Raw genomic sequence first — 18,781 nt, 5'->3', positions numbered from 1 at the left:
CAGTAGTTACAGCCTGAGTTTCCCTCATATGGAGAGAGCAGGACAGATAATACCTACTACTGTAGTGTGTCTGTGGGAAATGCTTGAACCTGCTCCCACTGACTCTAAAAGAAAGGCAAACTCTGTGCTTTTTCTTGGGTAAAGTGAACCATAATATTCTTTTAATTAATGTACATCTGGTCCCAAACAAGTCCAACCCACTTTAGCATTTTCATGATCAGGTAGCAGCACTAAACAACCTTGAGTGAACTTGAAACTGGGCTTTATTGCTACTTGCAAGGGAGACCCAGAAGGGGCTGTAGACTAGAATGAAAAGTAAAAACCAAACAAAATGAAACCTGGAAGGGAAGGACAAACTAGTCCTGAATTGCTATCAAGAAAACTATAGACTTGTCTGTGACTCAAGACATCTTTACTTTTTTTTGTTTTTTTACAGAGTTCAAAAACTAGAACAGGCTTGAGATCTGCTGGCTTTACATTGTGTGCTAAGGATGATCAGTTAAGAAAGGGATAAAATGGAAGTGCTGTGTTAGAGCAGGTTTGTAGGAGAAGGAGTGGCAAGACCTGGGGGGGGAGTGTCAAAAGAGGAATCAGCCTAGAATCACTACGTAGCCACAAATGGACTAAGTTCAACTCCTCTTGAATTCTGTTGAACCTTATCTAGTATTAAAATAGTGCTGTTAGTCCTCTTCATGAGTAGTAATAAATCAGTTTAAATATAGTCTTGGTCTGACAAGGTGTAATAATCAATGGTTGGGCCTGAGTCCCAAAATTTCCATCCAATCTCTCTGCCCATTGGGAGAGATAATCGGTGGCACAGCTAAATCCTGTCTACTTCTCTTCAAGTACTCACTATCCAGCTAGTAAGCAAATAACCAGAAATATAGAAAATCTTGAATACACCTTTATGGATGTTGTGGTTAGGAAGGAGTAGGGCTGTTGAAGCTCTGCTCATCTCTTGTTTAAAAGGCACTCCTCATTCTCCGATGGTAACATTCAGCTGGACTGGTCTTGTCCCTTTAAAAAATTAGTGTGTGTCCAAATCAAAGCTATGCTGGGAGTGTGCCAGCTGAAGTGCCTCTAGATGAGATGGTCAGCACACAAATCTAATAAAATAAAAATAACTTGGGCTCTTGCATCTTCAGTGAGGACCTGGAATACTTCCAGGCCTCGAAGATCAATTCAAGTGAGCTGAGGTCATCCAATCTGTTTCCAAAAAAAGTTAAAGAGGGTTTAGATCTAGAATCCTTATTGGACAACATGAGTTAAATTTTTAATTCTTGAGACCTTGGCTCTGTGCCTGGAACTACCATTGCACTTTTGAAGCAAGAGAATGGAGACATTTCCTTCATTACATTGCAGTGGCAGATGAACTCTCCTGCAGCTGTTTCTTGACCAGGAAGGATTCTCCTGAACATGTGAAAGTACGTCCTTGCTTGAAGAGGAGCAAAGCCCTTTTCTATTGGAAAAAAACATCCTTTTCTCTTCTTCTTCTTCTTCCGTTCCTCCTTTTTGTATCTAGTTTCTCCTGTCCTTCCTGTTTCTTACACCTCTGCTTTCATCCACAGCATTTATTAAAATGCCAAACTCTGCTCACAGACACTAAACGGTAAGAATACAAAAGGAAATTAAACTCACATTTTAGAGAAGAGCTCCAGAGCATTGGCCACCGGCCAGACCACAGAATATAGACTGAAGATTTTTCCAAACCTTGCTCGAAAGTTGCTCTCGCAGATTAGCTGCCAAAGGGTTTTAAAATTGAGAGGGAAATCTACAAGCCACTAACTGAACCTATCCCTACGAATGGAATCCCTAGGTCCCAACTTTTCAAGAATTGGGTAGGAAGCCTTCCCGATGGGTGCAGATGACTTGCATAAAACAGATTACCACCAGTTCTCATTAACTGAAGTACAGTACTCAAGCTAGCAGAGGGTAATACTTAGTGGCTCTCCCATAAATGCAAGGGGTCTTGCAGCAAAGATGGCGAGCGTAGCAACATTATTTTCATATATCTTTACTATCTTTTATGCTGTCAGAACTATAGCATCTAGCAGTTATTTTTCAACAGGCATCCATCCGTATTCATCTTCTTCTCCCTTGTGCAATTTCCCCATAAGCAGCAAAGTGTCTCATTGTGATCTTCCATGTGTTCACATACTAGAACCTGCATGTTTTCTTATGGATGAAAATATCAAATGGTCCACTCCCAATTTGACATTGTCAAGAGTATCTTTGTGGCCCAGGACATGGATACCTTCTTTAACATCTGCCTCTCGATAATGTTAGGGCCAGATTCAACCCAAGTATATGTATATAATTCTTTTCTTTTTTAAAAAAACTTTATTAAAATGTTTTTGGATACAGACAAGCCGTCTCTGCAAACATGTTTCACATTTCCAGAATTTGGAAGTTAAAACATTTTGCTAACAGAATGATGTTTATTCCATTTTCCAATCTGTAACCCAGTCCCTAAGGAATATATTAAACTATATATCCAGACATTGCAAGGAGACTTGTCCGAAAACAGAACGTGGCAGGCAGAAAACAGATCAGAGCCATACGCAACCTATTTCTCCAGTGGCTGGGATACCACTTTCATAGAAATTGCTCCTTTGAGCACCATCTTATAGCTCTGCTTACCAGGGCCTTCTTTTTAAGCATGTAGTTGGAGATAAGGGTTATCATGTCTCATGTTGATCCAAGGTAGCCATCTCTCCCTATCCCTTGATCGAACTACCATTAAGAAAATTCCAGGTGTTCAATGGAGCAGATGCTACATTATTTGCACCCAATTGAGTTTTTTCGTGGACTCCTGTACACTTAATAGTTTTCCATCTCTCCTTGGCACCATATGCACGGGCACGTAGGCCTAGGAAATATTCACAAGTCATTGAAAAGTTTCTTACATAAAACCCAAAGGTTTTACAAACCACAAATGAACTCAACAATGATGCTATAAGTAATCATTTTGATGAAAATACTGCAAGAATAACCACATCAGAAAAGAGCCTGGCTAATTATGATGGACTCTTCCCCAGTTATTCCTTTCAGGAACTGGCTGCTCTGTCATAGCTCTTCCAATGGAATTATGACTGAAATTACCTCTGGGATTGCAGGCTGGATTCTTTCAACCTGCATGGTTTTAAGATGCTTCATGTTTGTAAAATAGTCAGCTCTTTTTTGCAGGCAGGAAAGTAGAATATTTATCCTGATACCTGCATTACATACTTTAGAAGGCTCCATGGGTTTTTACCTGAAATGTAATTTTAGGTTAAGACCAATGCATTCTGACCTGCCCAATGCACTGGGTGAAACTGACAATTTAGAAGTTATTAAAACTGCTATCCAAAATCACAGGAGGATTTCTGGGATGAGCGTTAATGATTCACTCTCAATGAAGTTGATGCTATGATAAAAGACACTAAACCATAACTAGCATTTATGTCAGAGGTGGGAAACTATGGCCCCTTTATGACTTGTGAATTTATGGCAGTCTCAGGAATTCTGGGAGTTGAAGTCCACAAGTCATAAAAGGACCATAATTTCCCACTCGATTTAAGTGAACGTACCCATACCCATAGTGTTATAATTCAATGGCGTTAAGTGCCAATAGTGTACTGCCATTTTGCATTTCATATTTTGTAATGGAAATCAGAAAGCCAGCGTCTTCAGACATGGGGTCCCTTGCATTCACCAAAGCAAGTCTGTCCATGAGCACTAAATAGTTTTAATTACAGCATCTTCATGCTCCAGCAAAGGAGAAGAATGCCTGTTTTAAGTGAAAATGAAGATGTCTAGGCAAGTAATGAAAATTCAAACACAAGCTCTGTTGAGTGTAAAAGAAACAGGGTTAGTTTACAGTAACAGCATTTGATACACACTTGTTGGAACGATTTAATGCTACAATAACCCAAAAAATAAATTCATGATTTCTACTGCCTCTTTTTTTTTGCAGTTGCCTGCAATGTAGAACATCCTGTATTGTAGGTCCAAGACAAACTTTCTGCTGGTGCTGCAAAGAAATAAAAAAGACTGCCAAAAAGGAAAGTGATCGTAACTTTTAGAGGTGGGCAAAAGGGGTCAACCACATTTCAGACTCCTGCACATGACAAGGAAGGCTAAATAAGTGTGCCTCTGTGTGTACTCCATTCCCCCCCCCAACTAAATTCCCTGTAAGTTAAAGAAAATCATTGCACAAGTCAGTCCCAATAGCACCATCTTCATGATCGAGCAGTGCGACTGCGCAACCACCTTACAGGGCTTTGAAAGCCATCTTTCTTGTTTTCTAATGGTTTTGAATATCATGATAGCTGGTTCAGTCATTTGGGAACCGCCTAAATACCATTAAATAGACTTAAAAAAAAAATCCTAACAGACTCTGGCCTGAACAGGATGAATGCTAACTTAAAGAAAATCTAAAGGGACGCCATTTACATCAAACACTTTCTTTAAAAAATATAGTTGCTTTCTTTGAAATCAATTGGCCACAGTGGTGAGACATGTCCTCTTTTCCAGCCACAAGAGTGCCGCACACAGAGCTTGGCATTCTAGCTCGCTCATCCTATTGTAACTGAAAGCCATGGTTTCCACAGGAATCAATGGCCACTGGAAGTGACAACCTGCACCAGTGTACAGAATGTTATCTCCCAGACACAGGGAAAAGAATTGTGTCACCACTGTGATGTAGGGTAACTGAAGAAAGGAGTCTCTTGGTCATTGCCAGTATGCAGATGGAGAGTCTTTCATGTTCTAATAGAAAAGTCCATAAGGAATTTGTGAACAGGATCAGTTCAGGAATAGATCGGTCTCTCCAGTATCAGTCAATGTACTGTGACAGCCAACGAAAACCTTCGCCGTAGCCTTGCCTCTTCAGGACACTGCACATGAACACTTCCATAGGACGCGTGTTCAGGTCCTTCAATGATACATTCCCCTAGAGAATTAAAAAAAAAACATTCATTCAAAAACACTCCATTGCTAAACCTTAACTGCAATCCCAGAGACTAGGACAAATACAGCAAGCTTCCTTATGAACAAATGGTCGTATCTGATTTTACAGCCGTAAGATAATTTAGTTAATTCAATTTTTACCATATGAAAAAATAGGGGGAAAAGAGATAAAGGGAAAAAGGGGACAAAGAAAATAAAAAGAGAGTAACTTCTGATTTTCATTGCTACAGTTACAGATGTTGTTGTTAGCTGCGAAGTCGTGTCCGACCCATCGTGACCCTATGGACAACATTCCTCCAGGCCTTCCTTCCTCTCCTCTACCATCTTCTGGAGTCCATTTAAGCTCAGGCCTACTGCTTCAGTGACTCCATCCAGCCACCTCATTCTCTGTTGTCCCCTTCTTCTATTGCCCTCGATCTTTCCCAGCATTAGGCTCTTCTCCAGTGAGTCCTTCCTTCTCATTAGGTGGCCAAAGTATTTGAGTTTTAGCTTCAGGATCTGGCCTTCTAAAGAGCAGTCAGGATTGATCTCCTCTGGGACTGACCGGTTTGATCGCCTTGCGGTCCAAGGGACTCGCAGGAGTCTTCTCCAGCACCATAGTTCAAAGGTTACAGTTACAGATATAAAATACAAAAGTTGGAAGATCATTCTGGATGATATGACGTGGCACTGTTTTTGATATTGATCCAAGAGCTACAATGAAATTAACAAAAAAAAAGATTGCCGGAAAACCTTCACCTGAAGGAAAGGCGGGGGGGGGGGGGAAACAAAAAACCCCAGTCATGGAGCTCAAGCCATAAGCTCCATCAGTGAGCTAAGAAACTTGTTGGGCAACCTTTCCCTTGTGTTCCCTGAGAGTAAAGTGTGCTTCGAAGAAAAAAAGAAACCTTTGTACAGTTTGCTTTATTTTTGAATGGCAAATCACACTGGGTTATTCTGGCAGAAAGGAGATATCGCACGTAAGCTATTTAAGCCTACAGTAAAGGGCATATGCCACATTTTTTCTGCCATCTAACAATATTCTTATGTTTCACAAGACAACAGGCCAATCTCTAAACAGAATGAAAAAAAATACTAATCAGACACCAAAAGTGGTGATATTAAAAAAACAGTGTGAGAATATTTTAATTCCCAGGATATCACTGGAGGCTAAATTAATTGAAGTCTTTCCAAAGGAAAGTGCAAGTATAAAACTGATTATGCCCCAATGGGTATTGATCAGTATATCCTTCCTAATTTTTATTTTTATTGTTGTTGATGCTGATGCTGCTGTCCACAAGCAGTTTAGTTGTCTTGTATCCATTTAAACACCAATATATTTATCACCCCTCACTGCAATCACAAAGTTAACAATTCGGGCTTCCAAGGAGGTGTACTCTGATATATAAAAACTAAACATGTTGTTTATTAACTACAAAACAATCATTCATTTGTAAACAGAAGAAAAGTATAAGATTAGGCTATTCTACATTAATATAATAAATTCACTTGCACCATACTTGGATCTATTATAAATTGTTACTTGTGTTCCTGTGGTATTTTAACAGCCAAAGTTAAAACCTTGATATATGATAGTACTCAGAAAAATATATTTTGAAAAATAAGGTACAATAATTTTACAACCAAGCTTTGATTCCTTACCTTTCCTGTTGTCTGTCCATAAAGACCGAAAATCTCTCGCAGTTTCTCCTCACTGATAGCTTCTGGTCGGTCAATCTTGTTACCCAAGATAAGAATTGGCACATTGGATATTGTCTCATCAGTCATTAGTGCCTAAGGAAAAAAAGGGGGGGAAATGTTCAACTATGTAACCATAGAAAGCAAGTAATAATTTTAAGTAGGAACTCCAAACCTAACTACTTCAGAAAATGCTATTAACAGACAATAGACACATACATATTTCATTTTGACTGTATTTGGAATAAGAGTCACATGGCCTCGTAAATGTAAATATCATAATGGTGGCATGTAACTTACAGCTCAAATTTATGAAGCACATTCCAAATTGTGTATAAGAGGTAAGCACTGCTTTATATTTGCCTGCTTTTTAAATATTTTTTTTAATTCTACCTTTATTATTTTTTATAAATAACTCAAGGTGACAAACGTAACTAACACACTGTCCTCCCATCTTTCCCCATCATAACAACCCTGTGAGGTGAGTTGGGCTGAGAGAGTAAGACTGCTCCAAAATCACCCAGCTGGCTTTCATGTTAAATTCGTATTAGTAATATTTAGTTTCTTTTTTGCACATTTTAAGTTAACTTGTTGTCCAAGACACAAAAAGGAATACACAAATGCTACAACTAGTACTGGTGCATTCAAAGGAAACAGTTACCTACATTGAGCTCCACTTTAGATTCCATAAGACGAGAGTGATCTGCACAGTCCACTAAAAAGACAATCCCATTAATTGCTGGGAAATAATTCTTCCAGACACGCCGAGCTTCAAGAGAAAGAAAAACATTTGTGAAATTATAGCAACAGCATACCACCAACAGCAACAAAGGGATGACAAACATATTTTGAGCATCTTCAGCTATTTTCACGTTCCAGCTTGATATCAGAATTAAAACTATATTGCACTTAGTCGTCTACTAATTAAGCTAGGTGGTTTGAAGTGTATGCTTAACGCAGAACTTGAGGATTTTGCATACAGGTAATCCTCAACTTAGGATCACAATTGAACCAAAAATCTATGTTGCTAAGTGAGAAAGTGCCCCATTTTATGATTTTTCTCGCCACATTTGTTAAGTGAATCACTTAAGCACGGTTGTTCAGTGAATCTGGCTCCCCTATTGACTTTGCTTGTCAGAAGGTTGCAAAAGGGGATCACATGACTCCGGGACACTGCAACCGTCATAAATGTGAGTCAGATGCCAAGCATCCGAATGTAAACCACGTGATCACGGGGATGCTGCAAAGGTCATCAGAGTGAAAAATAGTCATAAGTCACTTTTTTCAGTGCCATTGTAACTTCCAACAGTCACTAAATGAACTTAATAATATATAATAATATATATAAAGTTGGAAGGGACCTTGGAGGTCATCTAGTCCAACCCCCTGCTCAGGCAGGAAACCCTATACCATTTCAGGCAAATGGCTGTCCAGTCTCTTCTTAAAAACCTCCAGTGTTGGAGCATTCACTTGTTAAGTCAGGGATTACCTGTACTTGTGCGCTTTTTTTTTTTTACCTTAAAGCCAATATATAGCAATCTGTTGTGTCCCTGCTGTAAAAGGAAGAAAACCTATTTGTGACCTTCATGAATGTGAAAGTAAATATGGGCAACATAAATCATACAGTGATCTCTTAACATGACGTGACTGAATGCCATACCCATTAGTAGAACATTTTATCTGCATAAAGGACACTTTCAGATTAGTCAGGAATGAGAGAATAACACGCATTAACATTGATTACCTTGCTCATGGCCACCAAGATCAAAAGTGGTGAAAGTCATTCCTGCAATTGTTAATTCTTCTGATGCTAGAGAAGAGAAGAATGTTTTATAGCCTTTAGCAGTGGATATGTTCTTTACAATGCCAATTACCAGAAGGAGGCATAAACTATTCAAGATATGTAAGATCAATCTTCCCCAACCTAATGCCCTTCAGAAATATTCATGGAATTAAAGAACTGGAAGGATTTATATAACCAGTGAATCCAACATCTGGATAGTACAAGAATAAAGCTAAAGCACCTTCAATAAATGTCTATCTAATCTCTGTTTGAATACACCCAGTTTAAAGGATTTCGTAGCTTACTTTGGTGACTGACTCCATATATATATATATATATTGAATGTTTTTTTTAGGAAGCCCCCAAATTTCAAGCTTCCTGGATAAAGATGATGCTGACTGGGAATTAAAAGCCAACACTTCCATAAACAACAGGCTGAAAAATACCAACAGGCTGAAAAATAGCTTTTATCCGTGGGCTGTTAGGCTTTTAAATTTTATTTTATTTATTTATTTTATTTTAATTCCATTTATATCCCGCCCTTCTCCGAAGACTCAGGGCGGCTTACAAGCTTAGCAGTAGCCTTCATTCTATGTATATGCCTGCTTATTAGGGCTTTCACACACACCCCAAGCGGCATTATTACAAAGTCAGCTTAATTGCCCCCAACAATCTGGGTCCTCATTTTACCTACCTCGGAAGGATGGAAGGCTGAGTCAACCTTGAGCCTGGTGGGATGCGAACCTGCACTAATTGCAGGCAGCTGGTTTTACTTAAGGAGGCATTAGCCCACTGCTCCACCAAATCAAATGGGATATAATCTCTGTGAACTTATGCAGAATTGATTTGGGAGGCCGGTGTGTGGTGTAGTTGGTTCACATGGTGTGGTAGGATGGTTTGTTGTCACTGTGTGTTGGGGGGAGAGAGCACGGGGGGGGGGGAGGCTCAGCTAATCTCAATGTACACATGTTGTACTTTGACAATAAAGGCTTTTATTATTATTAGGAAAGCTGCATAAGACCTTAAAATAGATGTAGGTTAATTTGACATGTCAGATGTTGGAGTGTAATTCCCATAATTCAATCACTTTTGCTAGGACAGGTGAGAACCGAAGTTCAACATCTGGAAGGCACATGTTGCCTTCAACTACTCTAAAAGGTCACCAATACTGAAAATTATATCTTAAATCTTCCAATTCCTCCTAACTCAAATGTAATTCATAAACTAACAGGTAAAAATTGCATTTAACATAACACAATCATAATCTTGAGCCTAATCTCTCTTATCCTTTCCAGGTAATGAGCCTCAGAAAAGATATTGGGATTAGGAAAAAGTTTAAATGTCATTTTCAAACCAATTAAGTGCAAAGATGAAGCTACTTTATTTTTAAGTATACCAAGCTTCAACACTAATATTATATAATAATGTTCTAAAATAACACCAATACACAATTCCAACCATAGCTACATGGTGCTTACTTGGATGCAATGTGGGAACATGTTGACCCAATCGGTCATCTTTTAGCATGTGAAGAAGAGTAGTTTTGCCTGCATTATCCAAACCCAAAAAAACTAATTTTCCAGACTTCTTATACAATCCTGTGGAAAAAAGAGCATGTATGAAATAAAATGAATTATTTATTGGATTAAGCCTATAGAGCATACGTATTCCCCACTTATTCCCCAAAGTGAATGGAGCATGCAGTCGGCATCATGACTTCTACAGCAGCTATTCGGAAGGAAAAATGTGGGAAAATTGTGTATGGGAATATGTGTACTGCAGGTGGACACTTGCAATGAAGGGAATGTATTGGGAAGAACCCAGTGGGCCCAAAGGATATGCCGTGATGCTTTGGCATCAGGAGGGGTGAAAGATCAAGGGAACAAGTCAGTCAGTGGGTGGTGTTGGTGTTATTGTATACTAGATTACACACCAAATGGATTTACTATCATCCCTAACCTTGAAATAACAAGTTTCAGGCTTCATTTCTGCTCCTCTATGTCTGACTCAAAATGGTTTAGCAAAATTTATGAAATACGCTATTTTTTTCTGGGATTGAAATATTTCCATATTGTGTGTAACACTGAGCTAAAGTTCCATATATTTCTAGAAAGTTGCAGATATAAAAGCAACGTAGGCTGATTTTAAAGTTTTAACTTCACTATTTTTCTGTCCACGCCATTCAGTAAGCATAGTAAAATAAGGCAAAATACATCACAAACAAGTGTAATTTGCATCTCGATCACTTATAGAATGACTTTATTATTCTATCATTTATAGAATATGATATAAAAAAATGAAGAGACAAAACTGGCACGTGACCCCACAAAATTTAACATTTTGTCTGGAGGCATCAGTGCCTTACTATAGCAATCTACAAATCCCTCATTTTTAATTTAATAAATAAGGCCCTGAAAATTATTCATTGATAAGCATTTAAAGTCTTACCTAGGAACTGCAGCACACTGCTGAAGCCATTATAGATCCATTCAAACAAGAATGACATAATGGAAGAATTATGTACCTGGGAAAAATAGGAATATTTAATTAAAGGTCTTAGTGCCATAAGAAAACACTGTAACATTTACCTGTGAACTAGGAGCCAATAGAAATTCTATATTCAAGTACTGACAATAAGAAAAGTATTACAACTCATACTCACTTCTGAAGTTAGCAGGAACAAATCACACTTACACTTACTTCAGTGTCATTCTATGCAGTACCAACAGGATTGTGATACCTAACCTCAGATGAACAGAAACCGAGTTCTATTCTGAGCAGAGAAAGGACAGAATTGGCAAAAGACAGAGTGATGATCCTAGCTACGACCTTTAAATAGAAGATCACGGTCTCACTGTTTGTGCTGCCATCAGTGCACTTGGCTGATAACATGGTAGTCAAGCAAGAGCTCCTTAGTGGGAGTTCATATTTACAAACCTGGTTCCCATGTCATGTTTGGGTAGCTCTCACACCGTTTTCTTAAAAAAATAATAATCTGAAAATAAATCATTGCTCCCATAGACATTAGTAGGATAACAAAACTGCCCAAGGTGATGCGGTGGCTTAAAATGCCAATTTTTTAAAATGGTTTTTAATATTTTTAATACATTATTTCTAAGCAGTTTTTGCTTTATTTTTTTAAAGGGTGGTTTACTGTTCTTTCATAAACTATGCTAGGCTTCTCCAGAATGAAAAGCAATATAGAAAAATGAAAAAAAAATCTACAGGAGCTTCTTAAAGCTATAACAGCATGATTTGATTAAAATTAAGGGTGTTGGGAACAGTAGGACAAAGCCTAGAGGTTTCATTATTACTTGCCTATTATATTATCTACATTTTGAATCCTAAATGAAATTTTCACCAGCTTTTTTCTGTCTTTTTAAAAGAATTAAATATATTAAAAGGCATGTCACTGTTTTAATATAATTGTCCAAATCAATCTTAGGTTTAATCCAGGTCCCAACATGATTTTTACAGCTAAAACACAATTTTGAAAGACACTAAATAGTAAGTAGTTCTTAGCAGGGAATTTTTGTTTACAACTAAGAAGCTGGCACTGCTAAACAAATAACTCTTAAGGAGTTAACTCTGCTCGATTAGAAGGCCTAGCCCTAGAGAAATCAACTTTTGGTTTTAGAAATGACCTTGCACACTTCTAACAAATGTCTCAATGATCCATTCTTGATTTGCACTACTGAAAGAAACTGCATTCTTCGCTTTTCACCAGATTAGGGCTTATTCTGCCAAAGATCAATTGAATGTAGAACAGGCACACAACAAATACAGCGTTTCCAATCGCTTACAGCTCCAATCATTCACGGCTAAAGATAAAAGCTGCAAAAGGAGAAGAATACATTGCAATCGTGCAGCATGGGGACAGGGTAAGGTTAAAGCCAAAATGAAGGATTAAAAAAAAATCAATCAATCAGTTACATTATCTTGTAAAACACATAACCTGGTCAACAACTGCCGGTAGTTGCATAACCCAGAAGGTGGCACAAGAGTATATAGACGCTTCCAACTCTTAGCCACCCAGTAATTGCTCGTTCCAAAACAATCTGAGGACCCAGATTGTTGGGGGCAATAAGCTGACTTTGTAAAAATGCCGCTGGGGGGGGGGCGAAAGCCCTAATAAGCAGGCATATACACAGAATGAAGACTATTGCTAAGCACATTTGATTTGTGCTTAGATTGTAAGCCGCCCTGAGTCTTCGGAGAAGGGCGGGATATAAATGGGATTAAAATAAAATAAATTAAAAAATAAAAAAATATTGGGCTATTTGCTTTTGGAACCCCCCATCCCCTGGTTTGCAATAATATTCAACCATCAGCATCTTTTATTCTATTTATTTCATTAGATTTTTTTAGAGCCGTCCACTCCAGCAGAAGAATCCGGGTGGCTTACAAAATCATAATCCCAAGCTTAAATTTTTTTTTAAAAAAAAACAACAACATAAAAAGACAAAACAAAACAGGCCGGACTGTAAAGAGCCATTAAAACGGCCCACCAGAGCCCCCCCCCCCGCCCCGCCCGCCCCTTCCACCGCACAAATTTGATTTTGGAAACTTGTTAATTCTCAGAAACGGAGAGAAGAATGAATGCCTTTAGGTCCCAGGAACAGAAAATTGGTTTCTCAATGACTGATGAAAATTTGGCAAAGCAAATTAGAAATCAGGGTCCAGCACATATCAAACGGATATATCTTGCATCGATAGAAATTGACTCGGAAACAGAACTTGTTAAATAAAGATTGTATGATAAAGTGGGCTGAGAATATTCAAGAAGTAGAAAATTGGTTTCTCAATGACTGATGAAAATTTGGCAAAGCAAATTAGAAACCAGGGTCCAGCACATATCAAACGGATATCGATAGAAATTGACTCGGAAACAGAACTTGTTAAATAAAGATTGTATGATAAAGTGGGCTGAGAATATTCAAGAAGTAGAAAATTGGTTTCTCAATGACTGATGAAAATTTGGCAAAGCAAATTAGAAACCAGGGTCCAGCACATATCAAACGGATATATCTTGCATCGATAGAAATTGACTCAGAAATAGGTCCCAGGAACACAGGAGGGGTTTTCACCCTCGATCTTGCCGATTTCTAAAGTAAAGCAAAAAGATCTCCGAAAGGAAAACCGACCAAAGCAGGGGTCTTCAAACTTGGCCCTTTTATGACTTGTGGACTTCAATTCCCAGAATTCCTCAGCCAGCAAAGCTGGCTGAGGAATTCTGGGAATTGAAGTCCACAAGTCATAAAAGGGCCAGGTTTGAAGACCCCTGGACCAAAGCAAGAGCCGAAATCACCCCACCACCACCCCACCCGCAGCTCGGCCGCCCGCCTCAGAGCGGAAAGCTCTTCAGAAGAGACTCCAGCTTCCCACCTCCTCTTAAAAGAGGGGGTCGGATCAGCACCCGTCCACCCAAGAGGGCTCCCTCAGATAATCTGGCGGGGGGGGGGGGCGCCAAGAAGACCGAGCCGAAAAGAGAGCGATCCGTTTCTGAGTCTCAAGAACGGGAGAAACCATCCGCGAAGAGAAACGGGGGGGGTGGTGGTGGTGAGAGAGAGAAGGCGCCCTCGGCTAGGCCTCCCCAGCCTCATTTCGCCTGCGTGTCACTTGCTCGCCTTCTCCTCCCCCCCCCCCCAACCCGGCTGCTGGTTTTTACCCGCCCACCGGCCGGCTCAGGCCGAAAGCCGTCGCCGCCACCTCTGCCTCACCTTCCTCGCAGACAGCAGCGGCTCCTTTCCGCCAGGTAGAGAAAGCCTTTCACGACAGTAGCGGCGGCGGCGGCGGCGATTCTCTCTCTCTCTCTCTCGCTCGCTTCCCGGCGAAACCTCTCTCTCTCACACACACACACACTCACACTGACTCGCCAGCCGCCACCTCCACGCCGGAACTACGTCGCATCTCCTCCTTCGGCGGTGACGGCGTCGGCGGCAGCTTCCGGTGGGAAGAGAGCGCCGGGCGAGGGGCTCTTGCCACGCGCTAGGGTTCCGCCTCTAGGCACGTGACCGTGGGCGCAAGCCACGCCCATCCGGCTCACCTGACTCGGGAGTGCCGCTTAGCTTCCCAGGCGGGGGGTGGGTGGGTGGGCGTGATTGGTTGGCTCTTTTGACGTCAGAGGGGGGAAAAAACAAAAACAAAACTCTTCCTGCCTTCGGAGGGAGCTCCGAGCTGTAATTTTCGGTCGGCGGGTTTCGCAAAGAAGTTTCGGTCGGCAGGTTTCGAAGCGGGCGGGATGTTCGTGCGCAAGCAACGGCCGAGCTTGTGGGCGCATGCTCCATTTGCACGTGCGCATGCTCGCTTGCCGCTCGCACGGAAACGTCGCCTTTCTCCCCCCCCTCCTCCTCCTCATTCTGGGCCACAAAGCAGGAAAAGTTGGGGAACTCTGGTTTAGGCTGATGGCAGCAGCAGGGGGGGGTGTGCTCTTTGATTAATATTTTCAGTAACAAGAGGTTGCTCGATTAATGTTTCTAGTACAGGGGTCTTCAAACTTGGCCCTTTCATGACTTGTGGACTTGAACTCCCAGAATTCCTCAGCCAGGCACACTGGCTGAGGAATTCTGGGAGTTGAAGTCCACAAGTCATGAAAGGGCCAAGTTTGAAGACCCCTGTTCTAGTACTTGGAGAAACAAAGAAAACTAGCTTCATAAGAACTGGTTTAAACCTGTCAAGGGCGCTGATTTGAACTTTAATTATTTGCAAACTCGTTATAAGGTGGGACACGGGTCATGAAAATGAGCATTAATAAATCATACTAAGGATATTACGGGATACGATGGAATATTACATACTAAACTTACCGAGTATGCGTGCTGCATCAGAGATGTGTCAAATGATGTTAACCAATGAAAGAACTCATTTGAAACCCAATACGTTTAAACTGTATGTAAGGTAAAGGTTCCCCCGCACATGCGTGCTACTCGTTTCCGACTCTAGGGGCCGGTGCTCATCTCTGTTTCAAAGCCGAAGAGCCAGCGCTTGTCCGAGGACGTCTCCGTGGTCATGTGGCCGGCATGACTAGACGCCAAAGGCACACGGAACACTGTTACCTTCCCACCGTAGTGGTCCCTATTTTTCTACTTGCACTTTTACGTGCTTTCGAACTGCTAGGTTGGCAGAAGCTGGGACAAGTAACAGGCGCTCACTCTGCTACGCGGCACTCGGGATTCGACCCGCCAAACTGCCGATATTGATTGACAAGCTCAGCATCCTAACCCACTGAGCATATATAAAGCGATTTTCTACCTTTCTAAGTGTGGAAAGAATCCAGAGAAAGTAAGTTTGGGGAAATATTAAAAAGGCAGAATACGGTATATTTTCCCAAAGGATTTTAAAGGCAGAAACCCAGCCCCCCACCCCATCCACTCTCTGCCCCAATCAGAAACCAGGTTTGCAGAGATGCAGATGTGATAACCTTGTCAGAAAGATTAGAGCCAGGAAGCTTGGATTAGAAAGAAAGATCCCTAGAATCAACATGAAGCTGTCCTTAAAACCAGGATCTGGGAACTTCACCTAATGCAAAATGCAGCACCGTGGGCAGTTATGCTTCTGGGTCCAACTCAAGCTGCTGGTTTTGACTATTAAAAGCCTTTCATAACATGGAACCAAGTTATCTGAGGAATCACCTCGCCCAGATTATATTTGCTTGTCCCACCAGAAATGGCAGAGAAGGCACACTGTAGATTAGGAAATTACACTTGGTGGGTACCAGGAAGCTTGTATTATAGAATCTCCCCCCAGAAGTGAGGTTAGTTCTGTCTCTTTCAACATTCCACAAAACCTTCAAAACCATAAAGCCGGGAATCCCAGGGGACCAGAGATCCTGTGATAGCTCCCTTACAACCACTAACATCCTCTCTGCTTGTGTGCATTTTTAAATTGTTTTTAATGACTGTTTTTATATTTATTGGGTTTTCTTTTTAATTCACTATTGTACATCCCATTTTGTAGATGGGTGGCCATTTTATTTATTTATTGACTGATTGATTTTATATACTGCCCTATTCCCGAAGGACTCAGGGCGGTTTCCAGGGTGAATTAAACAATACAAATAAATACAATTAAAACAGAATTAAATTAAGACTAGCCCACAATTAAAACAAATTAAAATTTAAAATTTAAAGTTAAATTAAAACCCCCTCAGTCCAGGCCAGAAAGATCAAATAACCAAGTTTTCAGGTCCCGGTGAAACGAGCGAAGGTCCGGGGCAGTCTGAAGTTCCACCGGCAGTTCATTCCATAGGGTAGGTGCGCCCACAGAGAATGCCCTCCCCCTTAGAATCACCCGCCGGCATTCCCTGACCAGCGGAACCCTAAGGAGGCCCTCCCTGTGGGAGCGCACAGGACGATGGGAGGCTGATGCTGGCAGCAGGTGCTCCCTGAGATAATCTGGACCCATGCCATTTAGGGCTTTATAGGTCATCACCAGCACCTTGAATCTCATCCGGAGGAGAACTGGAAGCCAATGCAGCTCGCGGAGAAGAGGTGTTACATGAGAGTATCGGGAAACTCCCATTACTACTTGCGCGGCTGCATTCTGCACCAGCTGAAGCCTCCAAGTGGTCCTCAAGGGCAGCCCCATGTAGAAAGCGTTGCAGTAGTCTAACCGGGAGGTCACGAGCGCATGAGTGACTATGCGTAGGGCATCTCGGTCCAAATAGGGTCGCAACTGGCGCACCAGGCAAACCTGGGCAAAAGCCCCCCTGGTCACAGCTCCTATATGATCTTCCAAACTGAGCCGTGAATCCAGGAGGACGCCCAAGTTATGAACCCTATCAGCGGGGGGGGGGTAACACCTCACCCCCCCATCATTTGAATATGATAAATGACATACTACAGATAGTCCTCAACTTATGGCCAGCTGCTTTGTGTGTTGTGATTCCATGTCAGCCAGTGGACCCGGCAGATGAGTCTGGGGAATCAGAGGAGGAGGAGGAAGGGCCTGGAGAGCCATCAGAGTCGGAGGAAGGCTCTGATGAGCTTCAGGGCTTACAATCAGGCTGACACCCAGCTATGCTGGGAAGCTGAGTCAGACTCTGAGGACTCACAGCTGGAAGACAACATAGACGTTAGCAAACGCCAACAGGCAACAAGAGCAGGACAAAGGGAGGGAATGGGGCAACTTCAAGGGCGAAGGAGAAAGCATTGAGAAGCCACACCTTGGGGCTGCATAATAAAAAGGGAAGGTGTGGGCGGTGCTGGTTGCTGAAGGTAACCGTTTGCAAAGGACTCAGGTTTCATGGGATCATGTTCTGATTGCCTTGCCTGTGAACAATTCTCCGTTTGAATCACGTTTTGTTTGCTTTTCCTTTTGGGACATTTTGGGTTTGGAAGAGGGGTTTGTTCTTGTGAGTTAACAAAGACTCACTTATGGGACAGAACATTGTGACCATCCAAAGTTCTAATAGATCTCCCTTTGGACACTTACAATCTGGCTCCGAAATTGCAATGGCCATCCCCCCCCATGGTCACGTGACTACATTTTGGGTGTTCAGTAATCAGCCCTCATGCAAAAACGGTTGATTTGTTAGGTGATCCATCTGTTTGTTTTCTTCATTGTCCACAGTATTCTCAGAATACTAAAAATATAATAAAGTTCAAAGGCGTCAATGCTTTTCCTACCCTGCTTCTTTAAAGTCTTTAAACTTCCGCTTCCATGGAGTGTCACAGGAAATATGGCCTGCACAATTCAAATCTTTGTACATACTGAGAAAGCTGCATTTCAGGAGCCATTTATAAGCCATCTCTTTCCCCACTTCCTTTAGTGAATGAGAATGGCTATCTTCAAAATAAAATACAGAAGTTAAAAAATTGTACTTGAAATCCAGCTCATCTCATCCATTAAAATATGGTTTTAATTTTTATTGCCATCTTTAATTTCTAAAGAAATAGCATTTTATATAGTCTTTAAGATCCTTTGAATTTTATTTGATAGATTAAAATTATGAAATTTAGTAGCATCATCTTTCTCACCCATGGTTTCAATAAATAAACCTTAATCCCAATGAAATCATGCAGGAGTTGCACAAATTCATTTTATTATTTTTAGGCAAACTCAGCATGAGTTTGAAGATGCCTCCTATGATGTAAGATGTAGAATCTTAAAATTCAGGAGCTATCACAAATAGGCAGCAGAAGTAGAGTAGTTTTCATAGGTAATATTTCATCAGTGCGACACCTGTCAGCCTAGGTAACATTTAGAGACCATCAAAGCTAGGGAAAATCAAATTCTGAAGCCTGAGTCAGAATTTAATCAGGTAAGATTACTGCCCCAATTACAAAAGGTTGGGAGAATTAAAAGAAAATAGATGTGGATTAAGTTCCCTTGATTGAATTATTTTAGGGATTAAACTGAAACGTTGCCCTG

General features: G+C 41.1%; 1 protein-coding gene across 1 annotated transcript; it reads right to left on the bottom strand.

Moving 5' to 3' along the window:
* Positions 1-3,709: 3,709 nt before the first annotated feature.
* On the bottom strand, positions 3,710-14,334 carry SAR1A (secretion associated Ras related GTPase 1A). The gene is made up of 7 exons (XM_081330070.1): positions 14,131-14,334; positions 10,859-10,934; positions 9,889-10,008; positions 8,372-8,437; positions 7,293-7,396; positions 6,592-6,723; positions 3,710-4,933 (listed from the first exon to the last, which is right to left on the bottom strand). The coding sequence occupies exons 2-7, from the start codon at positions 10,914-10,916 to the stop codon at positions 4,817-4,819; spliced, it is 597 nt and encodes a 198-aa protein (XP_081186196.1). The 5' UTR covers positions 10,917-10,934; positions 14,131-14,334; the 3' UTR covers positions 3,710-4,816.
* Between the last annotated feature and the right edge of the window lie 4,447 nt (positions 14,335-18,781).

Source organism: Vipera berus (assembly GCF_964194415.1).
Source record: "Vipera berus genome assembly, chromosome: 5".
In the NCBI taxonomy this organism is placed as follows: Eukaryota; Metazoa; Chordata; class Lepidosauria; order Squamata; family Viperidae; genus Vipera; species Vipera berus.
The sequence above is the reverse complement of the archived record's forward strand: the minus strand, read 5'-3'. Positions and strand labels throughout refer to the sequence as shown.

Bases quoted from the DNA above. Each gene is read 5' to 3' on its own strand.
- SAR1A (XM_081330070.1), bottom strand. From the start codon at position 10,916: ATGTCATTCTTGTTTGAATGGATCTATAATGGCTTCAGCAGTGTGCTG. The intron at 8,438-9,888 runs GTAAGCACCATG...TCTCTTCTCTAG, and splicing joins TGTTCCCACATTGCATCCAA to CATCAGAAGAATTAACAATT. The intron at 4,934-6,591 runs GTAAGGAATCAA...TTAATTCTCTAG, and splicing joins ATGGACAGACAACAGGAAAG to GGGAATGTATCATTGAAGGA.